The sequence below is a fragment of the Ursus arctos genome, unplaced genomic scaffold, assembly GCF_023065955.2.
Source record: "Ursus arctos isolate Adak ecotype North America unplaced genomic scaffold, UrsArc2.0 scaffold_12, whole genome shotgun sequence".
NCBI lineage: Eukaryota > Metazoa > Chordata > Mammalia > Carnivora > Ursidae > Ursus > Ursus arctos.
The window spans coordinates 52,735,652-52,752,738 of record NW_026622786.1 but is presented as its reverse complement, the minus strand read 5'-3'; the positions used below and the strand labels follow the sequence as shown (position 1 = coordinate 52,752,738).

The following is a 17,087-nucleotide window of genomic DNA, read 5'->3' as shown; positions in this document are numbered from 1 at the left end:
GGGGAGATTTAAGTCATCCCCACATCCCCGGAAGGTCTTCTCTTTGTTCCCAGGCGAAGAGCTGAAGGGGCTCAGTGTAACAACCTCCTGATGTCTACAGCAAACTCGGAGATATTTTAGACAAGGGGATGAGCCTATTGAACAAATGCTGGGCTGAGGCTGGTGGCCTGGGTGTGCTCTCAGGTAGATGGAGACTAGGTGTACTCTGGCCGGCTGTCTATGGAGGAGGTACTGGAGGAGAGGGGCTGGGGGTGCCAAGGGACAGAGAGAAAGAAACACTCTGCCAGGCTCTTACTTACTCAGCTGCCCCCCCCCCCCACAGTGCAGCCAGGACTCTGGGGGAGGCTCTTCTCCATGCTATCCTCCCCATTTGTGGTTGCACTAGAAATCCGGCAATGCATTTCCCCAAAGGTAGGAGCCCTGCAGGAGGGGATGGGGGAGGTCGCAAAGATGTATGGGAAGCTGAAGATTTTTTATCCTGAAGGGACTATTATCTGAGGTGGGGAAATAATAGAAATTGATTTGCACTTCAGCAATGTCTCTGGCTGCTGCGCCGAGGATGGCCCAGTGAAAGCTAGAGACTTATGGGCTGGCAGTTATTACACTAGCGAGGGGGAAATGAAGGCTGTGGGGAGTGGCTGGGGTAGGAACAGATTTAAGAGAATATGGAGTGGGATACGCAAGGTAGGGGAGGGCGGAGATAGCACCCTTTGGACTTGGTGAGTTTTAACTGCAGTGCCAACATCCCAGACCCGGAAGTCCTGGAATTAAGAACCTGAGCAGAGGTGAGCGATCATCCCATCCTTCCTTCTTCTCTAAGGATCCTGGGCCTTGGAGTCAGGCAGGTGAGGGTTCAAATCTCCCTCCGCACTTTATGTTCCACAAGGGCAAGACTCCACCTCTTTGGTTCACAGCTATATACCAAGCGCCTAAAACAGTGTCTGGGACGTGGTGGGAGCTCAATAAACATTTGTTGAATGAATGGCGATACGCCAAGCCTCCTTTCCTCATCTGTGAATACTCTATCTGGAACGGCTGCCGCATAAGGAAATCACCTAGCCCTGAACTTGACGCACAGGAGGCGATCAACAAGTTGTATTTTTCCTTCCCCTCAACAGCAGACGGGGTCCCCAGGCTACTGCAACATAAGGGTCTGGGTCCCTGCGCCCACGCAGCCCCGCTGGGTGGTGGGGAGCACGTGGGCCGGGAGGGCGGGGTGGGAGCGGAGCAGCGCGAGGGGAGGGGGCGCCGGCCGGCGACTCGCGCGGAGCCGGTCTCCCCGGCTTACGTAAGGCGCGAGTCCCGCGCGGCCGGCTGGGGCTCGGAGTGGGGGCGGGCGGAGGCGGCGCCGCCCAGCGGGATCCGGGCTGGAAGCCTCGCGGAGCGCCGCGTCCCAGCCGAGGTGTGTGTTTATCTCCTTGGGGTGGAGAGGCTCAGGACTCGGGCTCCTCGCGGCGGGGAACGCAACGGTCCACTCTCGGCGGAGGTGGGCGCTGGGCGGTCCGCGCGGGCAGCGGCCGCGGCGGCTACTCCGGGGGATTGACAGCCGCTGGGGAGGGGCCGCGGCGCAGACGCAGCGCTGCCCACGTGCGAGGGCCGGGGCCGGGGCTGAGCCCCCAGGCCGCCCGGTGCGTGGGGCGACGGGGCGCGCGCGTGGAGTCACCGCCCCTCCCGGCTTCCCCCTCGGTGGAGCCGGCGCGGGGATGCCAGGCCGCCTGGCCCCTTCCTCGGACGCCGCGTGGGGAGCGAAAGAGGAAGGGATCGAGGTGGGCCTGGCCGGGCGGCCCTCTGAGCCCCCGAGGTCGACCCCGCTGGGGGCGGGGACTCGGGACTTGTACTGAATCGCGGCGTGGGGGCGAGGAGGGCGGGGATGGGTAGCGTGGCGCCTTTCTCCGCCTTCGAGCCGGCCCCGGAGCGGCGCTGAAGGGAGGGGTTGTCTCAAAAGTCACTCCTTTCCCTGCAGGGGCGCCCGGAGAGTCCCCGCGCGAGCGGAGAGTGTCAGAGGCTGAAGCAGCAGCAACAAAGTTCCCGGGGCTTCTCCGAGGCTGCTGTCCGGGTTGCCTGTTTGGCCGCCCCCTCCCTGCCTGGCGAAGGCAATGGCTTCCAAACTCCTGCGCGCGGTCATCCTTGGGCCGCCGGGCTCGGGCAAGGGCACCGTGTGCCAGAGGATCGCTCAGAGCTTTGGCCTCCAGCATCTCTCCAGCGGCCACTTCTTGCGGGAGAACATCAAAGCCAACACCGGTGAGGGGTGCAGGGGTGCGGGGGCGAGGGGCGGGGGTGAGCCGTAGCGGGATCGGGTTGGGTCGGGTCTCCTCGGTCCCCGACCGCCCTTCCCCCGCCCGCGTGCGGTCGTGCAGGCTCCTACGTGCCTGGGAGCATGCAAACGGTGGCCCGCGGCCGTGCGGCTTAACCGCGCCCCTGGAGGAGGCCGAGGCTTGCAGGGAGGAGGGTGGGAGGTGCACGGGGCTCCTCACTCCTACCGGGCTCCTCCTGTCTTGGGGGAGAGCTGGTAACTACCCAGATGAGGGTAACCACCCAGACAGCCCCGAAAGCCCCGAGCGTCCCTCTCGCCCTATTTCTTTAAGGCAAAGCCCTCTCTGCCCACACCTCCCCCGCGGCCCGGAACTGAGGCGCCCTCTGCTCTCGCCGCCCACCTGTGGGAGTCGGGTCCGGCTGCGCGCTGGGGAACCTGTGGCGCCGCGGGGCTCGCAGCCGCGCGCTGTTACTGCCCCTCCGCGCCGCCCGGGGCCTCCGAGCAGATCTCTGGTGGCTTTGAAAGGCCTGTCTGTCGGTGTCCGCCTTCTAAGGTAAACTCTCACCACGAACTCCCCGTTCTTCCCAAGCCCTCCTTCCCGAGCCGGGGCCTGGGCGTTAGGAGACTACGTAGTAGGAGACTCGATCTGATAAATTATATTTTAAATCCAGCTTCCCTGGAAATGGCTCCTTGAGAAAGCCTCCCTTGGCTGGCGTCGTGGATTTGGGGATGTAGATCGCCTGATCGCTTAGGGTTTCAGTAGGGCCCTTCACCCCTCTCCGTCCACCTCACGTCCAGCCCAGTTCTGATGAATTGGCGTTGAAAGGTGCGAGGTGGCTGTTGCGCTGCTGGTACGTAACCCTTCTGGGATGCATATGCTCATAATTAGCAACTGCTTTATGCAAACTTGTTACTGCAAACGGCGTGCTGTACCTTCGCTGCTGTCCTCAGCGGTGCCCCGGGTGGTTATTGCCCATCGGTGGGCTGATTGATCCAGAGATCTTCATTACAGAAGCACAGATTAGTTTGAAGAGGTGGGCGGAGGACTGTGCTGGAAAACAGCGTAAAAGCTAGGAATTAAGAAATATCTACAAGGCAGAGTTTTATTCATTATCTCTTAAGCTGTTGCAAAAGCAAGCTTTTACTTGGATTCTCAGAAAGACTCGACCTCCCCCCTCCCCCCCAGTCTCTCAGAAGGAAAAGTTCTGTGTACCAGGCTGCACCTAGAATCTTCTGTTAGCTCACTTGGGTCTGTTTTAATTTTAATACCACATTTAGCTGCGTTTTATTCTTTTTGTTTTGGAATGCAGTTTGGGGGAAGAGTAGTGTGAGAGGGAAGGCTGGCTCTCAGCCGGAGGGTTTTGTGATTGGCTCCGGTTTCTCGGTGGTAGGGAGCCAGAGGCACGGCGAGGGGAGGAAACGGTGCAATGGCCTTGAGCCCATTTCTTCGCATTCTCCATACCTGACTTGGGTCTGGTTTTCTTCTGGCACGAGGGACGGCACCCTGTCCATCCCACACTGGATTAGTGCCCTTTCCATTTTTAAAGAGAATGTAATGGGAAGTGACTTACTTCTGAACTTTTCGTAGAGGTTTTGAAAACTTTCCGGTTGCTGTTTTCCTTTATTCTCACTTTTTTTTTTTAATTTTAAACTTTTCTTGATTTTTGGATTTTAGTTTCTGTTGTTTCACATGCCTTCATTTTCTCCCCCTGCTGTACGACTGTGACTATGAAATGTTTGTTTTTTTTTTTTCTCTTGGGAATCAAGTAGTTTTTACATAAGCCATTTTAAAAACCGTTTGTCAGCGAAAGAGAAGAAAAACGGAGGGCCGAAATTTGTTCTCAAAGTGGCTTGTTTCTGGTGGACTTGTTCTCATTATTTTTCTCACAGAAGGCTTTAAGAGTCTTACAGACTCAGGGCCTGGTAAATAAGAAAACATTCCACAGTATTTATTTTTCTGTTACCTGCTGTTGGCTTTTAGCTAATTTTCTGGTAGAGAAACACAACAGCCCCTCTGTATATGTACCCCTTTATTAAAGTTGAAGGTTTGAAGGAGTTGATGAAGCACGACAGAACCCCAGGAGATAAAACGTTGGTGGGAATTTGAGTTGGAAAGTATCTCAGGCCATCTGCTCCAGCCTCGTTTCCAGCATACTCCTGTCCATACGGCTTTCCTGCAGCCTCTGCCTGCTGAAAAGCTGCTCGTCCAGGGAAGGGCTACTCACTGCTTCTAGGAAGCCTTCCCTCATCTGCCCTAGCAGAATTCATTTTGTACTCTGCACGTAGCTTGTTGATGCTGTCACATGCAGTGCAGCAAATGTCTGTCCGATTCATCCAGTAGGTATTTACCGAGTACCTGTTATGTGTCGGACAGTGTTCAAGGTATTGGGGGCTGTAGCCCCATGTGCCCCTTGTCCCTTCTACCTTCACCGTGTTCCAGTTCCCACTGAAGAGATTTCAAGGTCAGGGATATGGATGGCTATGTACCTCGTGCTTAAAAAGGATTCAAGCCTATGTTGAAGGCGTGGGTCCCAAATTCTGTCTGCTACTCAAAAGTCAGATAACCTCCAGTAACTGAGTCCATTCTGTTTAATTAGCCTCGATTTATGGTAAAAGTCTGTGTTTACTATGGATCTAAGATAACCTCAAGATAGCTGTCACCCATTGGCTCTGCCTCATCTGGCTGGAGCAGTGCAGGCTGAGACTTGATCAGAGACTTTATACGCCTGGGTGGTTTAGTGGGTTAATTAAGCCTCTGCCTTTGGCTCAGGGCATGATCCTGGGATGGAGCCCCACATCGGGCTCCCTGCTCAGCGGGGAGTCTGCTTCTCCCTCTCACACTCCATCCGTGCGGTGGTCTCCCAAATAAATAAATAAAATCCCCCGCCCCCCCCAAAATGAAGACCCACACCCAGATCTTTGGTTCTCTTTGGTTTTCTTCAGTATTTTGCATGCGTAAGTGGAAGGGAGAGTTCTCATAGATTGCCAGGAGGGGGTCCTGCACTCTGCCATAAGGAATATTAGCTTTTCTGTGTGTGTGTGCGCGCGCGTGCGCACGGCTGGCACTTAGTAGTGAGTCCTATTAAAACTCCTGTCTCTTCTGATAAGTGATGGTGACTGAAACCTCGCTCTGAAAGGATGTGAGAATCCTGCTTTAAGGGTTGGACAAACAGTGGCATTTAAAAAATATCACATTATTCTGTACTGGATCTCCTATCTCAAGTGCAGGAAGATTGGCAGATTTCCATTTGGAAGCATCCTGGACTTGATTGGGAGAAACGATGTTCGAGAACAAACCTGTTTCTCCTCTTAATTAATATTAACTGCAGCTCTTGCTGGGGTTTGCTGATGGGACCAGCATTTCAAATTAAGACTACGGCCTGAGCCTCTTTTCTCTGAAAAGATGACCTAGTTCAGAGGGCTCAGGTTTTTGTTTTTGGGTTTTTTGTGGTTTTTTTTTGTATTCATTAAGTATAAATGTGTCTTTTCTTACATAAGGGTGAAAACTTCTGAATGTTGGAGGATAGAACGGTTGTATTCAGGAGACTTGACGGAGTTGAACAAGGTATCTAAAACAACTTTAAATAGTTAACCTTTGCGTAGATCATAGAGTGTCTTGGCTTATTATAAGATTTCTAGAATATTCTGTGTTCCATTTTTTTCCCCCTAGCTTGGTATAGCCCAGGTCAAGGCATTGAGGGAGCAGAAGACTAGCTGAAGACAAAGCATAAGCTGACACCCTGCAACCTCCTCCCCCCACTCCTGGGTGGGACATGTGTGATATTCTTTCAGGAAGCTCCCAGCTGTCATAATGTTAATACCTTGCTAGAGGGGAAAACAACCTTAACTTGACAATGGCAAGGCCTGTGGTATCTTGTAGGTGGGTCCTCTTTAGCATGCGAGAGTTCTTTTGAAACCTCCCATTTCCTTACTCCCCCGACTCCCAGTATATAATCACCACTCTTCAAAATCCTGGTGCAGGCGCACCTTCTGCCTGTACGTGCTGTCCCTGTGCTTTAATAAAACCACCATTTGGCACCAAAGACGTCTCAAGAATTCTTTCTTGGTCGTTGTCTCTGGACCTCACCCCACTGAACCTCACCTATATTCCAAAACCACATCAAAGGGTCTGACCAGTTTGGGGTGTCTCTCGATTCCACAGGCCACTCTACAACATCTTATTTTTTTCTGATCTCTTTGAGGGTTTTCATGGGTGTTGGAAGAGAACTATTTGTGACTTTTTTTTTTAAAAGATTTTATGTGTTTGAGAGAGGGCGTGAACAGGTGGTAAGGGCAGAGGAAGAAGCAGACTCCCCACTGAGCGGGGAGCCGTACTGGCCTGGGGGGGGGGCTCCATCCCAGGACCCTGGGATCAGGACCTGAGCTGAAGGCAGCCGCTTAACTTGACTGAGCCATCCAGGCGCCCTAAGAATTATTTGTGACTTGAATAAGGTGGCCCCTGGCAGTACGTCTGTGTTGGCCATGTGCACAGCTGCATCTGAGCATCTTCCAGTGTGGTCATTTTTTTTTTTTTTAAGATTATTTATTTATTAGAGACAAGGTGAGCACAAGCAGGGGAGGGGGCAGAGGGAGAGGGAGAAGCAGACTCCCTGTTGAGCAGGGAGCCGGGGCTTGATCCCAGGACCCTGAGATCATGACCTCAGCTGAAGGCAGACCGGCTTAACCAGCTGAGCCACCCAGGTTCCCCCGCCCCCGTGTGGTCATTTTTTAAAAGGAGCTTTTTCTAGCCTAGATTGAAGTCCTGCCTTGTAGAAAATGTGAATTGGATTGGATTTTATCCTAAGGGTACACTGGAAAGCTATTGAAGATTTTAAATAGGATACTAACATGAATGGATTACTTTCCAGAAGTTGACCTTTGGGATGTCCTGTGCAGTGCTTTTGTTAAGCAAGCGTGGTAGCACTAAGACGGTATAGGTGAGAGAGGACCATGGCTTGGGTTGGGCAGTAGTGGCGACGGCGGAGAGAAACGAAGGGCTTTAGGATGCGTGTGAAGGCTGAGCCGACTGGACAGAATGAGTTGGTTGTGAGGGGTGATGGAGAGAAAGCAGTCCACAGTCAGTCCTAGGATTTTGGCCTGAGCCAAAATGTGCCTTAGGGTTGGAGTTACTTGCTGTTTACTAATGCTCTTGTGAACGTCACTGTATGTGAATCATTGGGCAAATATACTTTCCATGGCATAGGTTACTAGAAGGAAAATGACGGGAGCAGAGTCGTTGTTAAACTGTAGAAGAAGGGAATTTTAAACTTAGCTTACGAATATCCAGTCAAGGTCTTGGTATAAAAGTTGATAATAGATTCTAATTTGTTTATGTACTTTTTTGCTTAATATTTTATGTAAGTATAGGCTTAGATAGGCATACAGAGTATTTAAAACTCTTCCTTGTTTTTCTGATTATAAAAATAGTATATGTAAGTTATCAAAGAATTAGAAAACCAAGAAAGGTAAGACAAACACTTGTAATCCCACTAACTGAAAGGAAAGAATACTGTTAATGCTTGTAAATACAGTATGTCCTCCCAGGCTGATTTTCAGGTCATGATCTCAGGGTCATGAGATTGAGCCCCACATTGGGTGTGCAGCCATCTTAAGATTTTCTCTCTTCCTCTCCCCCTCTATACCCTCCCCCTCTCTACCCTCTCCCTCTCTATCCTCTCCCTCTCTCTCAAAGAAAAAGAATACACTATGCATTAATGTTTTGAAAATTGCTTGCTTTACTTTACAACATACCATTTAATATTTTCCAGTGCTGTTACAGTCTGTTCTTTAATGTGAGTTTAATGCCCGTGTGCTATTTCAGTATAATTTTTAGCCCATTTTTGATTTTTCAAGAAGGTAATACGTGCAGATGGTAAAATTTTCTTTTTTTTAAAGATTCATGTATTTATTTATTTGAGAGTGCGTGAACACAGGCTGGGTGGGGGAAGGAGTAGAGGGGGAGGGAGAGAATCCTCAAGCAGACACCCTGCTGAGCCTCGAGCCCCGCTTGGGGCTGAATGCTAGGACCCTGAGAACATAACCTGAGCTGAGATCAAAAGTAGGATGCTTAAGGAACTGAGCCATCCAGGCGCCCTGAGGGTAAAATTCTCAAATTAATACACTAGGAATGGTGTGGAAAATCTCTTTCCCGTCCTTGACCCTTCCTTCCCCAGTTACTCTCTGCAGGGTTACCTACTAGTTGCTTTCCTTGGATGTTCGTCCGGAGAATTTGCATACATATGTAGAGCATATATTGTATAGCAGTAGCGTCTTTTTTTAAAAGGTACAAATTTAGGGGCGCCTGGGTGGCACAGCGGTTAAGCGTCTGTCTTCGGCTCAGGGCGTGATCCCGGCGTTCTGGGATCGAGCCCCACATCAGGCTCCTCCGCTGTGAGCCTGCTGCTTCCTCTCCCACTCCCCCTGCTTGTGTTCCTTCTCTTGCTGGCTGTCTCTTTCTATCAAATAAAGAAATAAAATCTTTAAAAAAATAAAAATAAAAGGTACAAATTTATGCTTTGTTTTTCATGTCTTTGTTTAAACTTCGCAGTATAGCTTAGATGTTGGTTTCTGCTAGCAGGTATCAGTTTTACCTCATTCGTTTTGAAAAATGGCCACATAGTCTTACTGTACGCTGTACATAGTTTTTCTAACGAGCTATTCTCAGACATTTTCATCTCACATTTAAAATTTACTGAGAACTCCATAGAGCCTTTGATATGGGTTATACTTATAGATACTAACTGTATGAGAAGTTAAAACAGAAATTTAAAAAATATTTATAGATTCATTAACAAGAATACACCCATCACATATTAACATATTTCTGTGAAAAGTAGCTATTTTCTAAAACAAAATCTGAGAGGAGTAGTGTTTTCCCGTATTCACAAATCTTTTTAATGTCTTGCTTTGTAAAAGAAAGCTGGATTCTTTTTTTTTTCTTTAAGCTTTGAGAACAAGAGAGCATGAGGGAGAAGGAGAGAATGTCAAGCAGACTCCCCGTTGAGCATGAGCCCCACATGGGGCTCGATCTCACAACCCTGAGATCATGACCCGAGCTGAAACCAGAGTTAGACGCTCAAGTAACTGAGCCACCCAGGTGTTCCAAAAGCTGGATTCTTAATCTGCTTCTTAATTCAGTTCGTATGCTGTGTTCTTTTGGTTAAAGTACTGAAAGAATACTTGGCTTCACACAGATGTGTAGTTAGAGAAAGAGGGAGCTCACCCCTGAAAGGGTGTTCGTGGACCCTTGGGGTCCTTGGACCACACTTGGAGAACTGCTGATTTAACTAGTCTTCTGTTGATAGAATTTACATTATGTACAGCTTTTGGTATACAAAGCATGCTTCCCTGAATGTCCTAGTAGATAGGTCTTTTCAACAAATGTGTAAGTTCCAAGCAGCGTTGGCTTGTGGGATACAAAGAAGTGAGACAAGGTCTGTTTCCTGAAGGAGCTTTTGAGTTGATAGGTAGAAGCAGGCAAACCAGGAGAAAGTAACAGAAGCTGAAAGATGTACATGTGTAGGTCCCGGAGTGCATTGGGCAGTGTGGCTGACCCAGCACTGAAGAGGTGGTGGGATAAGGGAAGGCTTCCTAGAGCTGACTCCTGAACTGAGTTTTGACAGATGAGTCTCGCTACCAGGCCAAGAGATGGGATGGTCTTTGCTGCCGTATAACTGAACTCCTTCTAGAGTGAGTTTATGGTCCACGAGAGATCATTGCTTTTGTGGCTTGATCACATCTTGTATGTTACCATTTTAGTCCGTACTCACCTCTGCTTATGCTATCAGAGGAAAGGGTTGTTACACCTGCTCCGTATCACCTTTTCCAGCTTTTATTACTTGGGCTTACCTTTAAGATAGACATGCGTATAGCCACGTCATGGCTTATGACGCTTTTAAACTTCTGGTTCAAACTTCCTAGAGCTCAAGTGATGGCACCTGATCATGAAACTAGTAAATTGGGTACCCCACTATTAGCTACAAATCTGCCCATTATTAGGACATACCGAATTGCCTAGTTCCCTTAAAATCTACCAAGTAAATTATTGGACAGTGTTACATTAGGCTAGTGTGTGCTTTAACACTCTGTGTAATCCATGTATAAGAAGATTTAAGGACTTGGAAATTGTTTTTCTTAGCATTCTTTTACAATGGGTCAGGTGGCTCGAGCATGTATTGTCTTTCAGCAAACTAGATTGTTTTTTAAAGCCTGAGCAGGTAGTAGAGGCTTTGAATTACTCTCTGCCCCCCCCCCCCCAACTTTAGTGTTTAGTTCTCAAGTTGGCCTTTAAGACCTGGTACAAAAGGTCTCATCTTACAGTTTCACGAAGTGCAGTTAGGTGGCTGATGTTATATTTTAACAGTCTTATGTCCAAGTTCCAGGAGTTCTTGTACTAGTTAAACGACAGGCCTGGCAGCAAGCATCCCCTATTTAGCCAGAGAGGCTGATAGTATTGAAATAATGCAAAGTCACACCTGCTCATCAAATTCCCAAAGTGCAAGGAATCAGTTATTTTCTGTTCCTCAGCACTTTCTTATTGACCAGCAACCTGTGACTTTGGCACTTTGTAATTCTTGTGACTTGGTCATCGTAGCTAACGTTTGCAGAGGGTCAGGCATGCGCTAGGCCCCGCACTGGCTAATGTGTGTATATTGTCCTCTAGTTCATGCACAGATCAACAGAGAGGTTGTTACTCCATCATTTAACAAATGAAGATGGCTTCAGAGAGGTGGTGATACTTGCCATAGGTCGAATAGCTAGTTAAATAGAGAAGTAGTATTCAAACTTGGGACTCCATAGGTAGGGTTAAACTTCCCATTAGGTTCTGCGGGTACTCCAGTACCTAGTGAAACAACCCCTTCCTGCCTTATAAACAGCACACTGGGACAGCGGATTGCGGCTCAGCTGCCCGCAACACACTGAGATTCAGAAGGTTCTTTAAGGGTAGGCTAGAGGTATGTGGTTTGTTGTTCCGTTCCTAAAACATTTTTATTTAAAATCTAAATAAGGAAACACTGACTTCCTCCCTCCCCCAAAAAGAACTCCAAAAGGTCTAAAATAGCAACTTGACGCAGTTGTGAGGAGGTAGAAATTGCCTTTCCTTGTAATTGTTAAGACTTCTGGAATAATACCTGAACCTGCTATTTCCTTAGTCATTTGGCCAATGTTTCTATGCCTGCATTAGCTATGAGGAGGCAGGCAGAAGTACCCCTGAGGCTCTTACTGACTCGGGTTCAAGTTCTAGGTTTCACATGATGTTGCCATGAGTCATGGTGGGATGTGTGTGTGGGTGAAGTGTTGAGGTCATGGACAAGGTGGGGAGGGCATCATTGTTCAGGTGTGCCTTTCTCCTGGAATTCCCTTCACACTCTGTTAATCTTTCAGTTTTCAATCTCATCGTTTCCATGAAGATTTTCCACAGCTCTTGCTGCTACACACCGTTTTCTTCCCTGGAATTTCTCTTATACCCACCTGTATCTCTAACACGGCATTCATTATCACCTCCCTGTCAGGTGATCTGTTTTGTAACATCAGTTATAGTCGCTCAGCACCTAAAGAGTAAACTCTTCATGTCAGTTCAGCTCAACCAATGTTTTGATAGCCCATTAAGGCGGGAGGGGGGATGTGCTATAAACAAGGGGAAAATAATCAAGATAACCTTGTGTATGTTATGCATTACATCCTGTCTAAGTACTACCAAAAAAATATGATAGTACAGTGATGGAGAGTGACTGGGAAGACCACGTTAGCCTGTGAGGTTGGAGAAGGCCCCTCTGAGGAGATGGTGTTTAAGCCGAGCCCTGAGAACGGGTAGGAGCCAGGTGTGTGAAGATTCGGGGGCATGTGGAGAGACCTCATGGAGGAGAGGAGACAGGTGTTTCTGGAGCACCGTGAGGGAGGAGATGGTGGAAGGGAGGCTGAGAGGGTTGGCATAGGGCCTTGAGGCACGATCAGGAGCTTGGGCTTCCGGGGCAACTGGATGAGAAGTGACTGGGGTTTGGTTATTGTTACTAGTGTTGATGTGTAACGGCTCTACTGAGATAACTTGTGTACGGGAATATTCGTCCCTATAAAGCGTATAAACCATTGGTTTTTAGCAACCATCACATCACCACTGTCTAGTTGGAGAACATTTTCATTACCCCAGGAAGAAACCCCACACCCATTAGTAGTCGTTCCCCATTTCCCTCTCCCTCCAGCCCCTGGTAATCACTAACGTGCTTTCTCTTTGTATGAATTCGCCTACTCTGGGTATTTCATGTAAATGGACTCATACAAGCGGTGACTTTGTGTCTGGCTTCTTTCACTAAACGTGTTTTCAGGGTTCAGCTGTGTTCAGTGGTGTAGTTACGTATCAGTACTTCATTCCTTTCTATCACCAGGTAGTATCCTGTTACATGGATATGCCGCGTTTTGTTTCTTCATTCGTTAGTTGATGGACACTTGGGTTGTTAACTGCTCCGAACATTAGTAAACAGGGTTTTGTGTGCATACGTGTTGTCATCTCTCTCGAGTATATATACCTAGGAGTGGAGTTGCTGAATCGTATGGTAACACCGTGTTTAACATCTTGAGGAACTGCCCCTGTTTTCCAAAGCCGCTCAACCATGTTGTATTCCCACCAACAATGAATGAGGGTTCCTACAGTCTTGCCAACACTTGTTAATGTATGTCTTTTTGACTTTCACCACCCCAGTGGGTGTGAAGTGGTATCTTATTGTGATTTTGATTTACATTTCCCTAAGGACTAATGATACTGAACTTCGTCTCATGTGCTGTTGGCCATTTGTATTTCTTCTTTGGAGACGGCCTCTTCAGATCTTTTGCCCATTTGCAGATAGGCTCATTTGTTCCTTCAGTGTTGAGTTCTTTATATATTCTGGATACAGGTCCTTTAATTAGATATATGATTTGCAGATATTTTCTTCCATTCTCTGGGTTGTCTTTTTACCTTTCTTGATGTTGTCCTTAGAAACACACAAGTTTTTAAATCTGATGAAGTTGAGTTTATCCGTTTTTGTTTTTGTTTTCCTTTGTTGCTTGGGGTTTTGGTGTCATTGCCTAATCCCAGATAAAGCCCTTGTTTGTAAAATATGGGACTGATAATCTGATTCACATTTAAATAGATCACTCAGGCTAGCTGGAAACTGGATTGGAAGGTTCTAGAGAGAAAGTAGGGAGAACAGTTAGACTTTTAACATCAGTTAACTACTTGTTAAATCAGTGTATTCCAGTAGCATCCTGTTTGTTAATAGGAATGAAAAGTGGTCTCAAACCTTTAAGGAATTGATAAGGTAAAACATACACCCAATTAATTGTTGTATAAGGCAGATTATACTGAGTGCTATTTAAAAAAAGAATGAAGGGATACCTGGTTAAGCGTCTGCCTTTGGCTCAGGCCATGATGCCAGGATCCTGGGATGGAGTCCCCCATCGGGCTCCTTGCTCAGTTGGGAGCCTGCTTCTCCCTCTGCCTGCTGTTCCCCCTGCTTATGCTCTCTCTCTGTGACAAATAAATAAATAATATCTTTTAAAAAAAGTGAATTTTTAAAAAATAGGAACACTGAGGTTACTTGCATAAACTTACTGAGTTCTTTTTGTATCTCCAATGTCTAACATACAGTTAGTGCTTAATAGTTGTTTGATATACTTCTGGACAAGCAAGTTCGTGAAAACTGAGGGAGAGATGGCATTAGAACTGAGCCTTGAAGGATGGGGAAGGTACTGGCAAGTAGAAAAGTGGGAGCAGGGTGTTATTCTTGGAGGGATCCTATCTGAGAGGACGTGATTAAAATTAAGGGTATTTCAACTGAAACCTAGAGGTGGAAGAATTATATAGGCGTGGGAATTAGGATTGTCCTTTGGGGTTACATATTATTCCAGATTGAGTTTATAAACAAATAGGAAGGTGGTGGGGAGTCATTGCCTTCCTCAAACTCCTTTAGTGGCACAATTGTTTTTCTTAGTGAAGTATGGTGTGAACTGTAGTGGAGAGAAAGTGGAGCATACCTAAGATGGTGTCACAGCAGTTTAGATCAGGTATAGGGTAAAAGTAATGGAAACAAGGGGATTTGGGAGAAGCTGAGGTAGTGACAGTAGCACCCAATAGGATTGACTGTACGTGGGAATGGTGGGAAGGGCAAAGCCAAATGCAGCCCTTGGAAGGGTTGAGTTTCAGTGATGGTGGGGAAAAGTGGTCCCATTTAATGAAGGGGGGCAGTCCAGGGTTGGGGATGATGGCAAGTGGAGCATACCTGCAGGAAATTCCAGGTGGAAGTTCTCTAGTGGCTTTTGGCATAGCAAGTAATGGGCACAGGCAGTTGGCTGTGAGGCGTAGAGGAAATAAGGTTGGGCTTTGGTCAGTCATACCTCTGGCTCAGCCTCTTACTGGCTTGGTAAACTTTGGGGGAAGTTAATTAACTTGATTTCCTCCTTTGTAAGAACCCCCACTTCACAGGGCTCTTGGGAGGATCAGATGGGTTCATCTGTATAATTTTATACATATGCATACATATACATATACATACATACATATAATTTTATACTTCCTGGCAAGTAGGAAGGTTCTCTCTGTGGTTTGTTTCCTTCTTCATTGGAGTCCTAATACTTTAATTTCGTTGAAAATCTTCCTCAGTAAATATGGTGCTTTGAATGGAATCCTTGGCATAATCCAGTGGGATTTAGGCAACATGCAGGGTGTGTGTGTGTGTGTGTGTGTGTGTGTGTGTGTGTGTGTACTATGTGTGCCTGCACGTACCCACCACTTAACCACACAGCAGAAGCTACAAGCACTCACTGTTTTTAAACTATTACTTGTGTCGTCTTATTTATTTATTTATTTATTTATTTATTTATTTATTTATTTATTTTTAATTTGTCATGTTTCCATTCTTGTCCAGACAGAAATACTTATCCTAAAGTTATGTGTGTACCTCTTTTGGGAGACTTTGTGGACCCAAAGTTGCTTTTTAAAAATTATGTCATCATTAAGATGAGCATTTCTCTACCTTTACCTGTTTGTCTGATTGGATAGATTTTTCTCAAGGTCTTTTAATGTTCTGGGTTGCTGATATATCTTATTCAACTTTTGGTTTGCCTTGTTTTCCTAAATTCTTAACGGCTTCTGTATTGTTTCTTCTGCAGGACTTTTGTAGGTCTTGGTAAGAATAGCCAATGTAGTTTGTGGGAGAACTATAAAAACTGATTGCATGTGTGAGTACAGCTTCCTAATTTTCTTAAATGGTAACTATAGATACTGTCTCAGGGCACAATTTAGTTTTTCCATGAGGGAGACTGATTTTTTAACTTGCATTATTTCGGTGGCTTAGTTTAAAAAAAAAAATCAATCTAGCTTGGAATACAATGAAAGTGCAAGACCTCCTTCCTCTTGAGCTCAGAGTTTTGTTTTAGTTTTCTAGGGTTTTAGGAACTAAACACGATGCATAACAATGTGTTAAGTTTAATTATTTGTTCCATTTCTTAATGTTTTAGAATTGGAAGGGATTTGAGTCCTTCTGTCCAAGTGGCCATTCTGTGCTGGGTCCCTTCGGTAGCAGCTGACAGCCAACTCTCCCCCTCTGGAGGCAGGCTTTTTCACTGCTGGACAGGTCTAATTGTTGGAAGATTGTTGTCTTTATACTGAGATGAAAGCCAGTCCTTGAAACTGTCATCCATAAACTGTTGTCCACTTGTCCAACTTCAGCCCTTTGATGTCACACATTCAGTCCACCAACTCTGCAGATAATTGAAAATAGTTGCTAGGCGCCACTTCCCTGATTTAAGTTGTCTTTTTCACCACCCCCAGAAGAGTAGCCCTCGTTCCCTCAATCATTCCAATAACTTTTCTGGATTCTTTTCAGCCTGGTTTCACTGTGACCCTCTTAAACTGTGATGGCCACCATCACTAACAACTAGCCAGATATGGTAGGACCATTGTAGCTGTCATGGCTTTACTTCTAAATTCTACTCTCTTACTAAATGAACACATTATTTGGGGGTATTACTGAACATCGTCCTACGATGTGCGCTGAGCCTCAGTTAGCCTCGTAGAGCCCACAGTATGTGAGGCTATCTCCAAACCTAAGCACAGACACCAGCTCCTCTAAGCTCCTCAAATCTGTAGTCCTGTCCTTTGAAGGGTCCTTTCTTCCGTCTCCCCCTTGGTTCATTCAGAGGATTAGGATGGCTTCAAGTATGAGGGACAAATTAGAAACATTCTGGGAGCTTGGTGGAATGACCAGTTAGCCTAAATATTGTAGGACATTGAGCAATGTGATGAACAAATCATGACTAAGTTTGCCCAGGTTGTCATTAATTACAGTTTATTTGAATAATTTTCACATATTATTTATTTCCTAAAATCCAGGACTGTATGATTTTATGCCAGATGCCTTTGTTGATGCAAAACCCTGAGAGGTGGCGTTTGTCTTTAAGAGTGTGGGCTCTGAGCTGCCGAGCTGCCTGGGTTGGAATCTGGCTCGGCGACCCTTGCTCCACAGTCTTGGGCAAAGTAGCTAACTTTTTGTGTTTACTCATTTATAAATGAGAGTAATGGTGGGGCTGCCTCACAGGATTTCCTCGTGAATATTGAGTTAATACGTGTTGGCAGGGCTGAGGCTATGGGGAGGTGAGTGAAGCACTGTGCTTGAGTGAAAAATTTAAGGGGCTGCCCAAAATCTCAGTAAGTAAGAGAAGTGGTAGTTTAATTCAGTAAAAGGAACAAAATACAAAATTTTTAAATAAAGACCAGACCTGATTGAGGCAGGATCGAAATGGGTGAGTGTGAGTTGTATAAATGAGTTGGATTGATTTTCATTGTGGATTTTTTTGCACT

General features: G+C 46.6%; 1 protein-coding gene across 9 annotated transcripts in view; it reads left to right on the top strand.

Moving 5' to 3' along the window:
• The first annotated feature begins 686 nt into the window (after positions 1-686).
• Positions 687-17,087, top strand: part of AK4 (adenylate kinase 4) — a 67,650-nt gene continuing 51,249 nt past the window's right edge. For 2 of the 9 annotated variants that reach the window (XM_057310599.1, XM_044383776.3), the window contains exons 1-2: positions 2,180-2,241; positions 2,586-2,807. Coding sequence is in view for 7 of the 9 variants with exons in the window: in XM_048220268.2 (XP_048076225.1) it covers positions 2,097-2,241 (145 nt within the window). In the remaining 2 variants the exon portion in view is untranslated. The other 7 variants (XM_026497903.4, XM_048220268.2, XM_026497902.4 and 4 more) reach the window with 7 other exon arrangements.